Raw genomic sequence first — 17,076 nt, 5'->3', positions numbered from 1 at the left:
TGGCTGCTGAGGGGACTCTAAAGCCTGAGGCGGGTCTCTGGGGAGGACCCCCTGCCCCCCATAGACTCTTTGGGGGTCCCTTTCCCACCAACCTTGTCACCCCCCCTTCACACACACACACACACACACACACCCCTGTGAATAAAGGCATTGTTACTCCAGGGTGGCCAGGCGTCCTCCTTTTCCAGGACGCGGTCCTCCCCCCCCCCCTTCGCTCCGGAGGGATGCTCAGAAGGCCCTCCATTTGGAGCCTTCCCTCGGAAGCGGGGCTCGATGTTTCCAGGCAGCAGGGTTTGTGGGCTGTTGCTGCTGTTGTTTTTTCCTTCCCCTCTTCTCTTTTCGGGAAGGTCCTCCATTTGGCTCTGCCTTGTCCTCCTCGGTGAGGAGGAACCCTGCTCACCCTCCATCCCTCCATGGACTATTATTATTATTATTATATTTATAACCTCTGCTCACCCTGCAGTCCTACACAGACCTTTCTTTCTTTCTTTCTTTCTTTCTTTCTTTCTTTCTTTCTTTCTTTCTTTCTCTATTTATATAAAAGGACCTCTGCTCATTCTGCATCCCCACATGGACTATTATTATTATTATTATTATATTTATATTTATAACCTCTGCTCACCCTGCATTCCTACACAGACCTACCTTTCTTTCTTTCTTTCTTTCTTTCTTTCTTTCTTTCTCTATTTATATAAAAGGACCTCTGCTCATTCTGCATCCCCACATGGACTATTATTATTATTATTATTATTATTATTATTATTATTTACATAAAAGGACCTCTGCTCACCCTGCATCCCTCCATGGACTGCTTTCAAGTGTATATTTAAACGTGACCCTTTTAGGTTTTTCATCTATTTTTAGAAGAGAGATTTTATACTGTGGACATATTTTGGCGGGTGGGAGGCAGAATAAAACTGTTTAAATAGATAGCCGTAAACAGATAATATATATTATTCCAATATATATTGGAATAATGAATAAAAGCCCAAGCTTGAAAAGTTTAGCGGTATCTGTTTACGGCTATCTATTTAAACAGTTTTATTCATATATATATATATATATATATATATATACACACACACACACACACACACACACATATATATACTTGAAGCGTCCCATGCACTGATTTCCAAAGGGGTGGATGGGAAGCACTGATGGACGATGGATTGGATCGATTCTTCCAAGGGAGGAGGCCTGACTTGTGCAGCTTCCCTTTGGCTTCTTGTTGAAGAGCCCTGTGATGAAGAGAGACCAGGGAAGGAAGGTGGTGACATCCATCTCCTTTTTGGCTGGGCTCTGAAGGCCGCCACTGGCTCTTTCCTCACTCCTTTGTCTTGAAAAGGTCTCCTTCCAGGAATTCAAGGGAATAACAGTTGCATTTCCAGATGCCCTGCCCTGTATTGAAATCTTGCCTGCCCTTGAGAACTAAAGGAAAGACATTTCCTTTGTCCGGTGGAAACACCTTCTCTTGTGGGCCTCATTCTTCCTATGTAATAAACTGATTTTTAAGCCGAATTGATGAACCGATTTAGTGCCAAAAAGATGTTTAGCTATTCAAACCGCGATCTGATCCACCCATTTCAATTTACTGCACGTTCACATTCATCAATAAGATCAAATCAAAATGGAGTTGTGTCACAGGGGTGGCCGTGCCACAGGGGACCAAAATCCAACCGACAGCATGTTCACACTTGCGCTGATTCAATTCATTTAAAAAGTTGCACAGGATGCACAGGATGAAATTATAGAGCCATCCTTCATATTTATTTGCTATTAATTCTGCACCAGTCATTTGCTGTGTTTGACCAAAGGCAGCCTTCCAGTTCGTGTGGGACTGCCAGAAAAGCACTTCGATTAATCTTACCTTCATGGTTATGGAAACCGAGACCGTATACAGCAAAGAATCCCGTGATCCCTTAAAGATGAAATGTTATTTTATAGACATTCCCTTTGGAAATAATTATCAAAATACGTTTAAAAAGAAGAAGACATGAAGCTTTTAGTTGCAATCATTCTAACTCCCTCACAAAATGTTAACAGTGGCCCAGATGTCTTTATACTACATTTGTAACTCTCCTCGTGTTTTCCCACTAATTCTTCCTCTCCCTCTCTCATCACAAAAAAAGGGGAGAAAGAAAAGAAATATTAAAGAGAGTAAAGGGCCATTCACACTATACGATTCTAGCATTGCAATTGCAGTGGCAACATTTGATGGCATCCTGGGAACTGCAGTATCAGGAAGGGTACTTAAACCTCTTAGATAGTCTGCTCTAATGCTTTCTTAAACTACAAATCCCAAGATTTCTTGGATGCAATCGTGGGGGTTAAAGTGAAATCATAGTGCTATGGCCTATAAATGTGTAGTATGAAAGGGGCCAACGAATAGCTGCACAATGTCAGCACTAGGCCTTGTGTTACTAGAAACACCAAAAGAGAGTTCCTAGGGTTAATGTCCCGGAAATTGGCAACACTGCTGCTGATCTGGACAAGCTGCTGGGGAAAGTAAGGAAGACAACCTGCTTTCTTGATCCCTCTCCCTCTTGGCTGGTCGTCCAGGAAGGAGATGCAGTTAGATCTCAAATACAACAAATTATTAACACACCTTTCAGGGAGGGAAATTTTCCATCCTGTTTAAAAGAAGCAGCAGTGAGACCACTGCTGAAAAAGCCCTCCCTGGATCCCCTGGATCTTAATAACTACAAACCAGCCTCAAACCTTCCTTTTTGGAGTAAGGTGATTGAGAAGGCAGTTGCCCTCCAACTCCAGTCAGTCTTGGATGACACATACTTCCCTGACCCATTTCAAACCGACTTCAGGGCAGGATATGGAATTGAGATTGCTATGGTCACCTTAGTGGATGATCTTCATCTCAACTCCAAAGGGGAGTGTGCCCCTGCTGCTGCTTTTAGACCTCTCAGCGGCTTTCAATACCATTGACCATGGTATCCTACTGAGGGGTTTGGGAGCTGGAGGCACTCTGCTGCAGTGGTTCTGGTCATATCTCTCAGGCAGGTTCCAGGTGGTGGTGCTTGGGGGTAGTAGCTCCTCAAAAAGGGAGCTGCTATATGGCACCTACAAGGTGCCATTCTATCCCAAATGCTTTTTAACATTTACATGACACCGCTGGAGTGATCATCCGGAGGCATCGGGCAGGGTGTTATCAATAGGCTGATGACAACCAAATATATTTCTCCATGCCTTCCAAAATAGCCTCAGCTAAAGATAGCATGTCTCCTCTGGATGTATGCCTAGAGGAGGTAATGGGCTGGATGAGGAAAAACAAATTGAAACTGAATCCAGACAAAACAAAGGTGCTTGCCACCAAGGGTACTAATTTGGGAATGGAAGTGTGTCGACCAGTTCTGGATGGGGTTACACTCCCCCTGAATGACTGCATTCACAGCTTGGGAGTGCTCCTGGATTGGATCCGTCTCTCCAAATGTCAGCCCAGGTAGATGCGACAGTCAGGAGTGCTTACTATCAGCTTTGGCCGATATGCCAGCTGTGTCACTTCCTGGATCTGGAGGACCTAAAGATAGTAATGTACACGCTGGAAAACTGAAGGTTGGACTTTTGCAATGCGCTTTACATTGGGCTACCTTTGTGCCAAGTTCAGAAACTTCAGTTGGTTCAAAATATGGCAGCCAGATTGGTTACAAGAACATCCAAGACTGAACATATTACACCTATACTGAAGTCACTCCATTGGTTGCCAATTAGTTTCCAGGCAAAGTACAAAGTGTTGGTTTTGACCTTTAAAGTCCTACATGGTTTGGGTCCAGGTTATCTACAGGATTGCCTTCTCTGTACAATCCACCCTGAACATTGAGATCCTCTGGGAGGCAGCTGCTGCACCCTGCAAGAACCTGACTGACAGCTGTTACCCAGAGGACCTTCTCATTGGCCGCCCGAAGACTGGAATGACCAGCCAGAAGAGATCCGACAGCTAAACCAGCTGCCGGAATATAAGACACATTTGAAGACCCATCTCTTTTTAATCATGAATTGTAAACATGAATTTTATATTTAATTATTGTTCTACGTATTGTAAAAAAATTATTGCGTAGATCTCTTAATATGTGTATTTTATGCAGCTTAATATGTGAATTTTATGTAATGATTGTACATTTTGCAAACCAAAGAGATGGTTAAGAGGTGAGATTAAAACCCTGTTTAAGTATTTGAAAAGATACGGGTCATGGCTTCCATGTCAGGGGTTCATTCAATCTACTCTCAGTTTTATTACCATCTAAGATGCTGAGTTTGATTGATATGGTTCAGCACCATGGACAGTTCCCTTAAAACCTGAAATATGACCCTGATTCTACCCTTCCATGACACTGAAACCACTAGTTATCCCTGGATGGTGACAATGAGGTTCATACCTGCTTCTCCTTTCCACTTTGGGTAGAGAAGCTTCTGTCCTGGACGCATAGAATTCCTTCCTTATGTCTCAGAGGTATGGCCCTATAGGTGCTAGGAGCCACAAATGGGATCTGCAGTAACATTTTGCAGCACAAAGTGATTCTTTTGATCATGGTGCTAGCTAGCCAGATCTTATTCCAGGATAACCTATTCTACCATCATCAATCTCTTGGCTGCTCTTATTTTCCATTTAGTATTGTTCCTATAGGGCAATGATTTTCAAACTCTGCCCTTCCAGATGTTTTGGACTTTGGCTCCCAGAATCCCAGACCACTAGCCAAGATGGCTGCAGCTTCTGGGAGTTGAAGTCCAAAACATCTGGAAGACCAGAGTTTGGGAACCACTGCTATAGGGGCTGAGATAGTGTGAGAGTTGTTTGCCCATGGTAAACTGTGGGCATTTGTGGCAAAGACCAGATTTGAACAAGGTGACCTGACTTCAACAGGCCACAGTTTGATAGGCCAGGCCTATATAACGCCAGTCATTGTAGACCAGTGATTCCCAGACTTTCGTCCTCTGGATGTTTTGGGCTGTAGCTCCCAAAAACCCTGACTGTGGCTCAAATTTATTGGGGATTCTGGGAGTCGAACCTCAGAACATGCGAAGGACCAAAGTTTGGGAATTAGAGATCTAAACCAATAGAAAGTAACTTGGAATTTTGTTGTCAAATGGCTGCTCACACCTTTTATTGCTAGCCTGGATACGGCATTCCTCTTTTAATAATAATAATAATAATAAATTTTATTTCTACCCCGCCTTTCCAAAAAATGATCAAGGCGGCTTACAAAAGTTAAAAGCAATTACAATACAAAGTAAAACAATTACAATATAAAAGTTAAAACATTACTGCATAAAATGGGAACAGGAATCAGGAGAAAATACACATGTCAAGGGCAAAAACAATCAAATCACAATAGTTCGGGGTCAGAAAAAGAAAAGCAAGGGGCAGAGGAAAAACAGTTAACTAATTTTTATTTTTAATGGATTGTATTAATGGTCTCTCTAGCAATATCTAGGATCTCCAGTGCAACCCTATAGTCAGCTTTAACCAAAAGTTGCACTGAAGAACCTATAGATTCCAAAAGAGAACATTCTACTAGGTATTTGTAGCTCCTCCAGTGCAATTCTATGGTCAATGTCTGGCAGATGTTGACTGTAGAGTTGCACTGGAGGACCTAGAGATTCATAGGGAGGTGTTCTCTCAGTTAAAAATAGAGTGTATTTGTTTATACTGGTCAAAGACCGAATAAATTTTATTACATTAGAATGTATTTGTTATTTGTGGTTTTTCCACTTTTGTGGTTTGTCCACTTTTTGGTCAGCTCACTCTTCGGTTTGCCACTAACTTCTTCCTTTCCACCCTCTTTTGCTCTCAGTAGGAACAGAAGAAGAAGGAGGAGTCCAAGGGAGTCAAGAAGCCAGTTTGGCCAGAGCCTCCTGGAACCAGCCAGGTTTCCGTTGTCCTTCAAATACCTCCTGGTCCTCCTCAGAAGGTCCAGCAGTCGACTTCTCCTCCTCCCCAGATTCAGGGATACCAGTGTGACAACTACAATGACCCAAAGCAAAAACACTTCAGTGGTACAGGTTAGAGACCAGGCGGAAGCTGACACACAGCTCCTTCCAGTATTTCTCAGCAATGAAGCCAGGCATCCAGGAGAGGAAATTTCAAATTGAGAGAGCCACACCAAAGAAGGCCCTTTCCTAAGTCCTTGCTCTGTGGGGTTGCTAGAATGAAAACTGGAAAAGGCTCCTTTTCCTTTAATGCTTATGTAGAAGAGGGAATTTCGACTGCCCCTCCAGGTGTGTATGAAGAGAAAGACTCCACTTACTGAGGTTTCAGGCTGTTTTGGGCCTTGCATGCAGCCACACTGACAAAATTAAGTGGTTTGACACCACTTTTAATTTCTATGACTCAGTGCTATAGAATTCTGGGATTCAGAGCTGTCTGAAAGGGAAGGCTAAATATCTCACAAAACTACAAATCCAGGATTCCTTAGCATTGTGTCATGGCTCTTAAAGTGGTGTCAAACTGCTTCATTTCTGCTGTGTGGATACATGCTTTGAATTTCAATACCAGTAAGAAATAACGGACCTTTTATGTAACCATACACTGATGTATAATTTTATAACTAATGCTTCATAAGATACAAAAAAAAACCCAGCAAAATGATAACAGTATAATTGCTTGCCTTCTGCATCACAGAAGCAATCTGTAAAACAGCACAGAAATTGCACATTATGTGTCCTTAGAGGAAATTCCCCTTACTGATGTACTCCTGTTTCAGCTCAGGCAGAATCCCAAAGGTTGTATGCAATCCTGTTCGGAACAAACCTCCCCAAAATACTCAACTCTTGGGTGTCTTGCAGAAGAGACTGAGCCCTTTCCCTGTTCCCTTCCTTTGTTAGCAGAGCAAGGTGACTGGCACTGGGACCGCAAGTTCAACTACGGTGGCATCCCTAACCAAGTCTGCAGTGGAGAACGGCATCATCAATATAACCAACCCTGGTACAAGGAGCACCACTCTGGAGACCATCAGCCACACGGGGAGCCTCACTGCAGCTGGGCCAACTATGAGGCGAACTATCCATCCCGCAAGCGGCCATAAGATCAGTACAACAGAGACAGAGACCACTTGGGCCGCAGGGACTACGGTGACAGGTGAACCTTTACTTTACTTTTTTTGGGACCTCCAGATTGTGTTGTCCAGTAACTAAATTTCCTTAACTTGATGTCCCTTGATACAAGCATCTTTTAAAAAGTGTTTAATATCATCTGTCAAGTGACTAAACTCCAGTCTGTGGAACATTCTAAAATCTGACATTTTAATCTTATCCTGTGCCTAGCAGATCATTCATCCGTACCTAAAGCATTTCCTTAATCAGGTATTTCTCTGAGTGATGTTACTTAGGCTTCTCCTTCTGACTACAAAGCTTAGCAAAAGTCTGAAAGTCTTTGGTCATTATTATCTTTAAGACATTTAAATAACGGACCTTGCACAAATTGTTCCCTCGCTTGCTTGCTTTCTCCAACTAGTTATGTGTCCCATAAAATACACAAAGAAGTAGAGTCATCACTGTTGTATATAAAGATGCACAAATGCAACAGTCAGCCTTCAAAAGAGAAAGAAGGAGATGATATTGAAGAACGGACAGATGTTTTCTTTGTATTATCTGAACTCTGAATCTGTTTATAATTTACAGTTGGACCTCAGTATCTGCTGAGGTTTGGTTTCAGGACCCCACATGGTAACCAATATCCGTGGATGCTCAGGTCCCATTACAAACAATGGGGTTGTAATGTGGTGTCTTTACATAAAATGGCAATATGAAAGCTGGCTTATTTGGATATATATATATATATATATATATATAGAGAGAGAGAGAGAGAGAGAAAGTGCTATGGATGGCAAAATCCGTGGATGCAGAATCTGTGGATATGGAAGGCCAACTGTATTTTATTGGCTAAATAAATGTATTTCACATATTTCTTTCAAAGAGTGGATGTGTCAAATGTAATTGGGTTTTTGTTTAGTTTTTCCACACGGGTGGCTGAGAAAATGACACCTATGCTTTCTGATAGCACAAAATTATTAGCCATCTTGGCTCCTCGCCTGGGAGAAAGGCATCATATAAATAAAGCAAATAAATAAATAAATAAATAAATACACACACTGTGTATAAAATTACTTTCTGGCTATGTGTAGAAGGTGTATATGAAACATAAATGAATATCATGTTTAGACTTGAGCCCCATTTCCAATGTTTCTCATCACGTCGAAGCAAACATTTATAAATCTGATCGATTCTGAAATCCAAAACACTTCTAGTCCCAAGCATTTTGGACAAAGGAAACTCAAGTTGTAATAATCGTAACCATCATTTCATGTATAGGCTGCCTTTGTGATGGAGTGGGAGACAGCTTTTCCAGTTTCCAATGAATCAGCTGGAAACCACTGAGATTTGATTTGATTGAGAGTTCCTGCATGGCTGGATGGCCCTTGGGGTCTCTTCCAACTCTAGGATTCTATGATACAACAACAACAACAACAACAACAACAACAACAACAACAGATTATATACTTATACTATATTATTATTATTATTATTATTATTATTAGTATCTCTTTCCCCAGAACTGGGATTCAGAGCAGCTTCACAACATTTAAAAGCAATACAATTAAAGACACAGAAAAGTGATACATTAAAGCAGAATTAAATTCTTGAGTATTAAAATAGAGGCTATGGAATTCTGGGAGTTGGAGCATATTGTGGGGTCCAGAGCAGACTCCGGCTGAAGGCTAAGGAATTCTGGGAGTTGGAGTCTGTTGTGCTTTTCTGGCTGAAGGCTATGGAATTCTGGGAGTTGGAGTATGTTAGAGCATGTTGTGGGGCCCAGAGCGGACCACGGCGGAAGGCTATGGAATTCTGGGAGTTGGAGTATGTTAGAGCATGTTGTGGGGCCCAGAGCGGACCACGGCGGAAGGCTGTGGAATTCTGGGAGTTGGAATATGTTGTGGGGCCCACTGGCGACCCTAGGCCCACTCCAACTCCAACTCCAACTCCCAGAATTCCATAGCCTTCCGCCAGGCAGGCAATTAAAGCGGTGCCAAAACCGGGTTATCTCTCCAATGTGGATGCAGCCTTAGGTCCAAAACACACTTGAGTTTTGAGATTGCTTAGTTTTAACTTCCATGGCTCAGTGCTAAGGAATGCTGGGAAATGTAGTTTATTGTTGTACCAGAGCTCTATGACAGGGAAGGCTAAATGTATACACATACACGCTACAGTTCCCAGAATTGCCCAGCATTGAGCCAGGGCAGTTAAAACAGTCTCAAAGCGGATTATTTGGGGATGCAGCCTTAGCCTGTGTAGTGTGTACTCATTTGTAACAGTCGTGTTTATTGTCAACTGAGGGACTGGCTCCCTGTTTTCTAGAGGGCCGCCCGCGAGGGCCGTTGTCGCCATGGCAACTGGGCAGTTCTACCTCCCGGCTTCCCGTTCTCGGCGCCATTTAAACTCTCGCGAGAGCGGGGCGGCAGTCACCGGTGCGGAGGACGCTCAGGGTTGAGAGGGGCGGAGAAGGCAGACATGGCGGAAGGCGACAAGTTCGAGGCAGCGGCGTCGTCTGGGCCTTTGGGGGAGGCCGAGGAGGCGGCGGCGGCGGCCGCCAACGACCACGAGGAAGAAGCGGGCGGAGGAGCCATGCCCGAGAGCGGCGACGGCGGCGCCAATGGCGTTAAAATGTGTGTGGGGCTTCTCCTCTCTGTCTCTGGCCGGGAAGGGGGCGTGGGCGGCCAGGCAAGGATAGTACCTGAGGACGGGGATTCAGGGGGCCGCACAGGCCGCGCCTCGGGTTGCCTGCGCCATCAGGAACGCGGAGGGAGAGAAGGAACCACAGGGCAGGGCAGTATTATTATTCGGCCAATAGGCTTCAAAGCAGATAGGGCACAAAGGCTGCTTCCACACTATAGAAATGATCAGTTATGAAACCGCTTTAACTGGCCTGGGCTCACTGCTATGGAATTATGGGAATTGTAGTTTGTGGTGGCCCCAGAGCGGAGCTATGCTCCGCTCTGGGGCCACCACAAACTACAATTCCCATAATTCCATAGCAGTGAGCCCAGGCCAGTTAACAGTGGAACAGATTCCCTTGGAGTGTAATGGAGGTCTTTAAACAGAGGCTGGATGGCCATCTGTCAATGGGGATGCTTTGACTGGGAGTTCCTGCATGGCAGAATAAAGGGGTTGGACTGGATCAGGGCCCTTCTTGGGGTCTCTCCCAACTCTAGGATTCTATCCCATGGACAGCCAAGAAGACAACCAAATGGGTCCTAGAACGGATCAAGGTGGAAATCTCCCTGGAAGCCAAGTATGAGGCTTGTCATCCTTTGGCCGCGTCATGAGAAGGCCTGATGTATCGACAAAGACAACAATGCGAGGAAAGGTAGCGGGTTGGAGAAAGGATGGAAGGAAGGCCATAGGCCAGATGGATAGATTCACAGAGTCATAGAGTTGGAAGAGACCGCAAGGGAAGTCATGTTGCTGAATTGGCAGGAGCTAAGCAGGACCCAAGTGGAAGACAGAGGGTCTTGGAGATGTTCGGTCCACAGGGTCTCCATGAGTCCAGGTCAAATCCAAGGCAGTTAACAACAACAAACAAATTGTCTTCAATGTAAATGGGGCTTAGGCCTCAGTATTATTATTATTATTAACCTTTATTTATAAAGCACTGTAAATTTACACAGCGCTGTACATACAATCTTTATAATTAGACGGTTGCATCTAATGCAACAGCAGATAGAACAGAAAGGGTTGCTAACAGCAGTGTGTTAAAGACAGGTGTTTATTGTGGCAGGAGCTTTCTGGACCAGGACCTACATGAAACCTGAATTAATTGTAGTCAGGGGGATCAAATGGTGATGAAATATGTGAATTCGAAGGCTTTCATGGCCAGCATCCATAGTTTTTTGTGGTTTTTTTCGCACTGTCTGGCCATGTTCTAGAAGAGTTTATTCCTGACGTTTCTCCAGCATCTCTGGCTGGCATCTTCAGAGGTTCCAGCCACAGATCTTCTCTGAAGATGCCAGTCACAGATGCTGGCGAAACGTCAGGAATAAACTCTTCTAGAACATGGCCACACAGTGCAAAAAACCCACAAAAAACTATATGTGATGAAATAGTACAGCCTATAGCATTTCTATGAGAAGTTTAAAGTTATTTAAGATATGCAGGGCCGTTCTCAACAGCAGCAATAGATAATCCCGCCAGTATGCCAGTGTGGGGTGGGGTTATTCTATCTCTTTGTAATAAAATAACACAAATTACTATATTTAATGCAGTTGGAATGCTATTATCATGATGGAGAGCCAAAAATAGTTGTTAAGGTCATAGGATAGTCCTGCCTCCTATCTCTCTCATCCTATACCTTGGCAGAATTGCTGCTGGATGACAGTTCAGAAGAAATGAAGCCTAAGAGCACAGATCTCTGGTGGTCAAGGGAAAAAAAGCTTACATTACTTGAAAACCAATGGCCCTGTCCACTTCTCTCCTTTAATAATAATAATAATGATAATAATAATAAACTTTTATTTGTATACCGCTTTTCCTCCAGATCAAAGCGGTTCACACAAGTCATAAGTACAGTACATCAACAATTAAAAAATATTACAGTAAAGAATTTTAAAATAACATATTAAAACAGTCGGGGTCATCAGTCAGGTTCATCAGATACTCTTAGTCTATTAGGGGATGCTTTCTCTATGACGAATAGGGGGGATATGCTATCCGGAAGAGATAGGTTTTCAGTGCCTTCTTGAAGGCTTCCAGTGTAGGGCTAAGTCGAATCTCTTCCGGAAGTGCGTTCCAGTGAGTTGGAGCTGTCACTGAATAAGCTCTTTGGTGAGTTACTGCTAATCTCACCCTTGGGCATTCTAGTACACATTTCCCTGATGTTCTAAGGGTGCAGGGCGGATTCTGTAGGGAGAGGCGCTCCCTCAAGTAGCTCGGGCCCAAGCCATATAGGGCTTTATAGGTAACAACCAACACTTTGTAATGCGCCCGGAAGCTAATTGGCAGCCAGTGTAGGGATTTTAAAACTGGTGTTATATGGTCAGTTCTTGAAGTTCCAGCGACCAATCTGGCTGCGGCATTTTGAACTAGTTGAAGCTTCCGGACCTGGTGCAAAGGTAGCCCAACGTAAAGCACATTACAGAAGTCCAAGCGAGAGGTTACCAGTGCATGTACTACTGTTTCAAGGTCCCTTTGGTCTAGGCAGGGACGCAGCTGGCGGATCAGCCGAAGCTGGTACCAAGCACCCCTGGCCATCACATCCACTTGGGATGAAAGCTGTAAAGATGGATCCACGAGTACTCCCAAACTGCGGACCTTGTCCTTTAGGGGAAGCATAACCCCGTCCAGGACTGGATGGCAAATTTCCCTGTCTAGATTTGGGGTACCTATCATGAGTCTCTCTGTTTTCTCTGGATTCAGCTTGAGTTTGTTTTCCCTCATCCAGCCAATTACTGACCCCAGACAGGCATCCAGAGGAGAGGTGCCATCCTTAGTCACCATATCAGTCGGAGACATGGAGAGATAGATCTGGGTGTCATCAGCGTACTGATAACACCGTGCTCCATGTCTCCGGATGATCTCTTCCAGTGGCTTCATGTAAATGTTAAAAAGCATGGGAGACAGAGCTTAAGGAAGGACAAGCTTTGTGTTCATAGAAATCCTAATCTGTACATCCTATTTTAATAAATAATAATAATAATAATAAAATTTATTTATATCCTGCCCCTCTACAAGATGCAATCGGGGCGGCTTACAAAGATTAAAAAACATGTGTTCCAAAACCTTCAATCCCCCCTCTTAAAATACAATTAAATGATATAAGAGTTATAAAAATACATAAAAATAAATTAATATATATACAGCAAACTATATACCGTGACTAAAGTGTGTTCAGTGATCTTAGAATTCGTCTGATGGCCGGAGAAACTATTCGGGAAAGGCCCGTCAGAAGAGATCCGTCTTTATAGCTTTTTAAAAGCTGTTTAGGATGGTAATATGACGGATTTCATCCGGCAGGCCATTCCACAATCTGGGTGCGACGGCTGAGAAAGTCCTTTGGGAGGTTGTCGACAGCCTTGTTTTATAAGGCTGTAGCAAACTCCTCCCTGAGGATCTAAGTGTGTGGGGAGGATTATATGGAAGGAGACAGTCCTGAAGATAGATTGGGCCCAAGCCATTTGGGGCTTTAAAGGTGATAACACCTTGTACTGGGCCTGGAAACTAATGGGCAGCCAGTGAAGTGATTTTAAGATCGGTGTTATATGGTCTCTTCTGGATGTATCAGAGACCAGTCTGGCTGCCATGTTTTGAACTAATGGAGGCATTCCAATGATAAATTGCAAAACCTGTTCTAAGGCCCCAACATCTTTGCTGTTGTTAGCTGCCCTCAAAGTTAGTTCCAACTTATGGCACCCCCATGGATGAGACCTCTCCAAGAATCCCTATCGTCCACTGCCCTGCCCAGATCCTTCAGGCCTTTGCCCATAACCCGCCCGATGGAATCTATCCATCTGGTTTGTGGTCTTCCTTTCATTCTTCTACCCTTTACCTATCCTAGCATTATTGTTTTTCCTAGCGATCCATGCCTTCTCATTATGTGACCAAAGTACGATAGTCACAACTTGATCATCTTTGCTTACAAGGAGAGCTCTGGTCTGATCTGTTCAAGAACTCAATTTGTTTGTCTTCTTGGCCATCCATGGGATCCTAAGTACTCTTCTCCAGTACCACATTTCAAATGAGTTAGTTTTCTTTCTGTTTGCTTCCTTCACTATCCAGCTCTCACATCCGTACATTACCATTTTTAAAAAATCTGCTCTATTCAGTATTAGTCATACATGGAATGGGAGAGATTTTTTTTTGGCTAAGACAGTATTTCATTTCATTACAGATGTAATTCACATAAAAACTTGATGTCATAAATGTTACATTCAGTTCATATGGTGGCTAGTATTCCACTGCTATCAGCACATGTAGCATAACAGAAACCTGTTGGCCTACTACAGTAGTTGCTTTACTCCAAAGGTTATTCCGCAGTGGTGGGAGGAGGAAGGCAAAATCTCCCAGCTCTATTTTGTCAGTTCTTTCCTTTTTTAAAACTTCTGCCAGAACTGCCTACACTAGTGTAGTTATGCACCAGTAGGATTTTGGCCAGACTTATCTAAACTGGCATTATTCAAGATATAGGATGGGGGACACCTGACTTAAGGAGACTATGTGTGAAAGAGTTCTAGGAGTCCTAGTAGACCATGTTGAACATGTAAGCAGTGTGATATGACAACTAAAAAGGCCAGTATGACTCTAGGCTGCATCAGTAGATGTATAGTGGATAGATCAAGGGAAGTAATAGTGCCACTCTATTCTGCTTTGGTCAGGCTTCACTTGGAATACTTAGAAGTATCCTGCTCTACCTCTTTCTCTTTACATGTACATGGTGATATTAAGATGATCTGTTGGGTGACTCAATATGTCTCTCAATAAGGGAGAAAAGCCAAACATGTTTACACTGAGAAATATTTGTATGGTCCTCTTTAGGGGCTGCTAAAGAGGGGCAGCAGTGCAAAGACATTAATACAAAATATGAACTGAACAGATAAAAATGATTGCTTGTTCTATCTGCTGTTGTGAACATGTGCGCCATAATAACTTACAGATGAAATAAAATCTATAATGGATATTACAGTAAACCAGATGGAGTTACATGTATAGAAAATGGGACTCTACATTCATAGAATCATAGAGTTGGAAGAGACCTCAAGGGTCATCTTTTGAGTTTATTCTTTCAAAGTGAGTTTAAAATGTACTTGAGTTTTTTTAAAGTTACATCTCGTAGTTTTTTTAGTAGGAGTATTATACAGATATTTGTGTCTGTCAGGACTTTCATTAAATTGCTTTATATGCTTTTGCAAGTAAGCAAGTATTGTCCCCTGTTTTTTAAAACAAAACAGCCCCTGAAGAAGGTGATGCAGATACATCTCTGCCAAAATGCAGTGATTGTTACTGTGTTTGGAATAGAACTTATTTAATCATCCATAAATTGTGACTCCTTTGCATCAGATTCCATTGGATGTTCCCGGTATCTTTTACTTCAATATGGATAATTGCCAAATTGGGCAGTGTGGTTTCTGCTAAATCAGGAATGCATAAACTAACCTAACTTAATGGCCCAAGGTGACTTACTTTACGGGTTTTCTCAGTATATTTACAAGTGAGATTTGAGAATGGATGGAGCACTATCTTGTCTTTTCTGATCTTTTTTATGAGTAAAACGCAGGGTAGTAAAGGATTTTTTGTAGGCTAGAAAATGAGGTGCTGGCAGAAGAGGCAGAAATTACTCCCAGCCTCTTCGGCTAGCACTAGTAAGAGATGGTTTTTTTCAAGATGTACAGATGGTTTACCTGTTGTGTGTTTAATATGGAAAATTAACAGATTGGTAAGAGAGGGAAGGGGTCCTTTCCTTTCTGCTGGATCACCCTCTTTGGCCAGCACAGATGCAGCAAGGTATTGGAGAAGGAGTAAAGAAACCCATATCTTTTCCAATTAGTTCTGAGATGGCTCTTTCTGGGTAGGAAGGAGGCAAAGGCCTTCTTTCATGGCTACTGTAATAAAGTGGTATATGGATAGAGGAGGAGCAGTTTGCTTATTTGTTTGGATGGAATTGTTTGTTGCCTGAAGCAGCCAGGTGATTATTTAAAAACAAGAGTGGAGTAAGCCTCCATGTACATTGCCAAGAAACATAATCTCTAGGCAAAGAATGTGTACATTAGTAAGATACTATACATGCTCCATTCTGTGTGATCTACTCTGTACATACTTTAAAATCTTTATGTGTATATATGATGACAGGGAAATGTACAAAATCCATTCATGCTTGTCAGTTTCTCCATTATCAGTGGGTACATCTGCTATTGAACTTGGCTGTGGACCAGACTTGGCGTTATATTACATGTGTTCTTGCATTTGCAGGTTTGTTTTTTTCTCTGTAGCATCCCTTCCCCTAATTCAGTTTGTGACTATAGTACAGTACATATGGAGTACTTTTAACTATTTACTCTGTGACACTGTCCTGCCAACAAATGTTCTTCAAAAAATCCTGTTCTGCACTGCCAGCACTTTTCTACCTGAGCCGTTGTCAATGGTGTGAATTCACCAGAATAACAGGTCTGGGAGTATGTACTGTATTACCCTTCACCCATCCCACAAACCCAACTGAGATCTGCCCCCATGACTGTTGTTTGAAAAAACACCATACATACAGATGCAAGTGTGAAGACATTATGTTTGCCCTGACATAAACCTAATATAATTGTATTTCTGAAGTAACAATTATATATTTCAAAGCAAAAATGATCTTCATTTTTTTCCAACTACAGGGAAAATGATGAAACAGGAAAGGATGAGTCCGCACCTGTCAAACCAAAGTATATTTCAAAGCCGAAAGCAATTCCATCTCTTGGACACAGGAATAGGTTCCATCCATATGCAAAGGAGAAGAGTGCAGGGACTGGAGAGAAGAAAACCATTAACCGTAACCGAGTATTCATTAGCAACATCCCATATGACATGAAATGGCAGTCAATAAAAGATCTTATGAGAGAGAAAGGTAACTCACTCCTTACAGCCTGCTTCACAAAGGAATGGGACAAACACAAATACTTGGAGTACTGTGACCCATACAAATTTGGTTTGTCTGTTTCAACTTCTGTTTGATATGTCTACCTTCCCCCTCTCTTTCATTGGAGACATCTGCATTGTAGGATAGTATGGCTAATGAAATGATGTATCCACAGTCTCCTTCCATTCTAGTATCGTAGTAGATAGCCTAGAGAATATTCATGCCCCCATGAACTTTTAAAGGGACTGTGTTATGACTAGCTGTAGTTTGAATATAAGCTATATGTAGTGTGTTTTTTTAAAAGTATGAATGACAAAGGATGTCTTTCAAAAGATGCTTCTGTATTTCTCTTGGTGGAATCTGGCTGTGGAATTACTTCTGTCTGCATTGTCATTTCTGCCATGACTTGTTTGTCTGGAGCTCTATTTCAAGTGTGTTACTACAGTTGTAGTTTGACAGAA

General features: G+C 42.6%; 1 protein-coding gene across 1 annotated transcript in view; it reads left to right on the top strand.

The window, feature by feature from the left end:
* Positions 1-9,453: 9,453 nt before the first annotated feature.
* Positions 9,454-17,076, top strand: part of MYEF2 (myelin expression factor 2) — a 23,778-nt gene continuing 16,155 nt past the window's right edge. The window contains exons 1-2 of the mRNA XM_089538800.1: positions 9,454-9,674; positions 16,374-16,603. Coding sequence (XP_089394926.1) covers positions 9,520-9,674; positions 16,374-16,603 — 385 coding nt within the window. The 5' untranslated portion in view covers positions 9,454-9,519. The remainder of the gene's footprint in view (positions 9,675-16,373; positions 16,604-17,076) is intronic.

This window comes from Sceloporus occidentalis, unplaced genomic scaffold (genome assembly GCF_023333645.1).
Source record: "Sceloporus occidentalis isolate IW3139 unplaced genomic scaffold, rSceOcc1.0.p SCAF_9, whole genome shotgun sequence".
Taxonomy (NCBI): Eukaryota; Metazoa; Chordata; class Lepidosauria; order Squamata; family Phrynosomatidae; genus Sceloporus; species Sceloporus occidentalis.
This window is presented reverse-complemented; position numbering and strand designations above follow the sequence as displayed.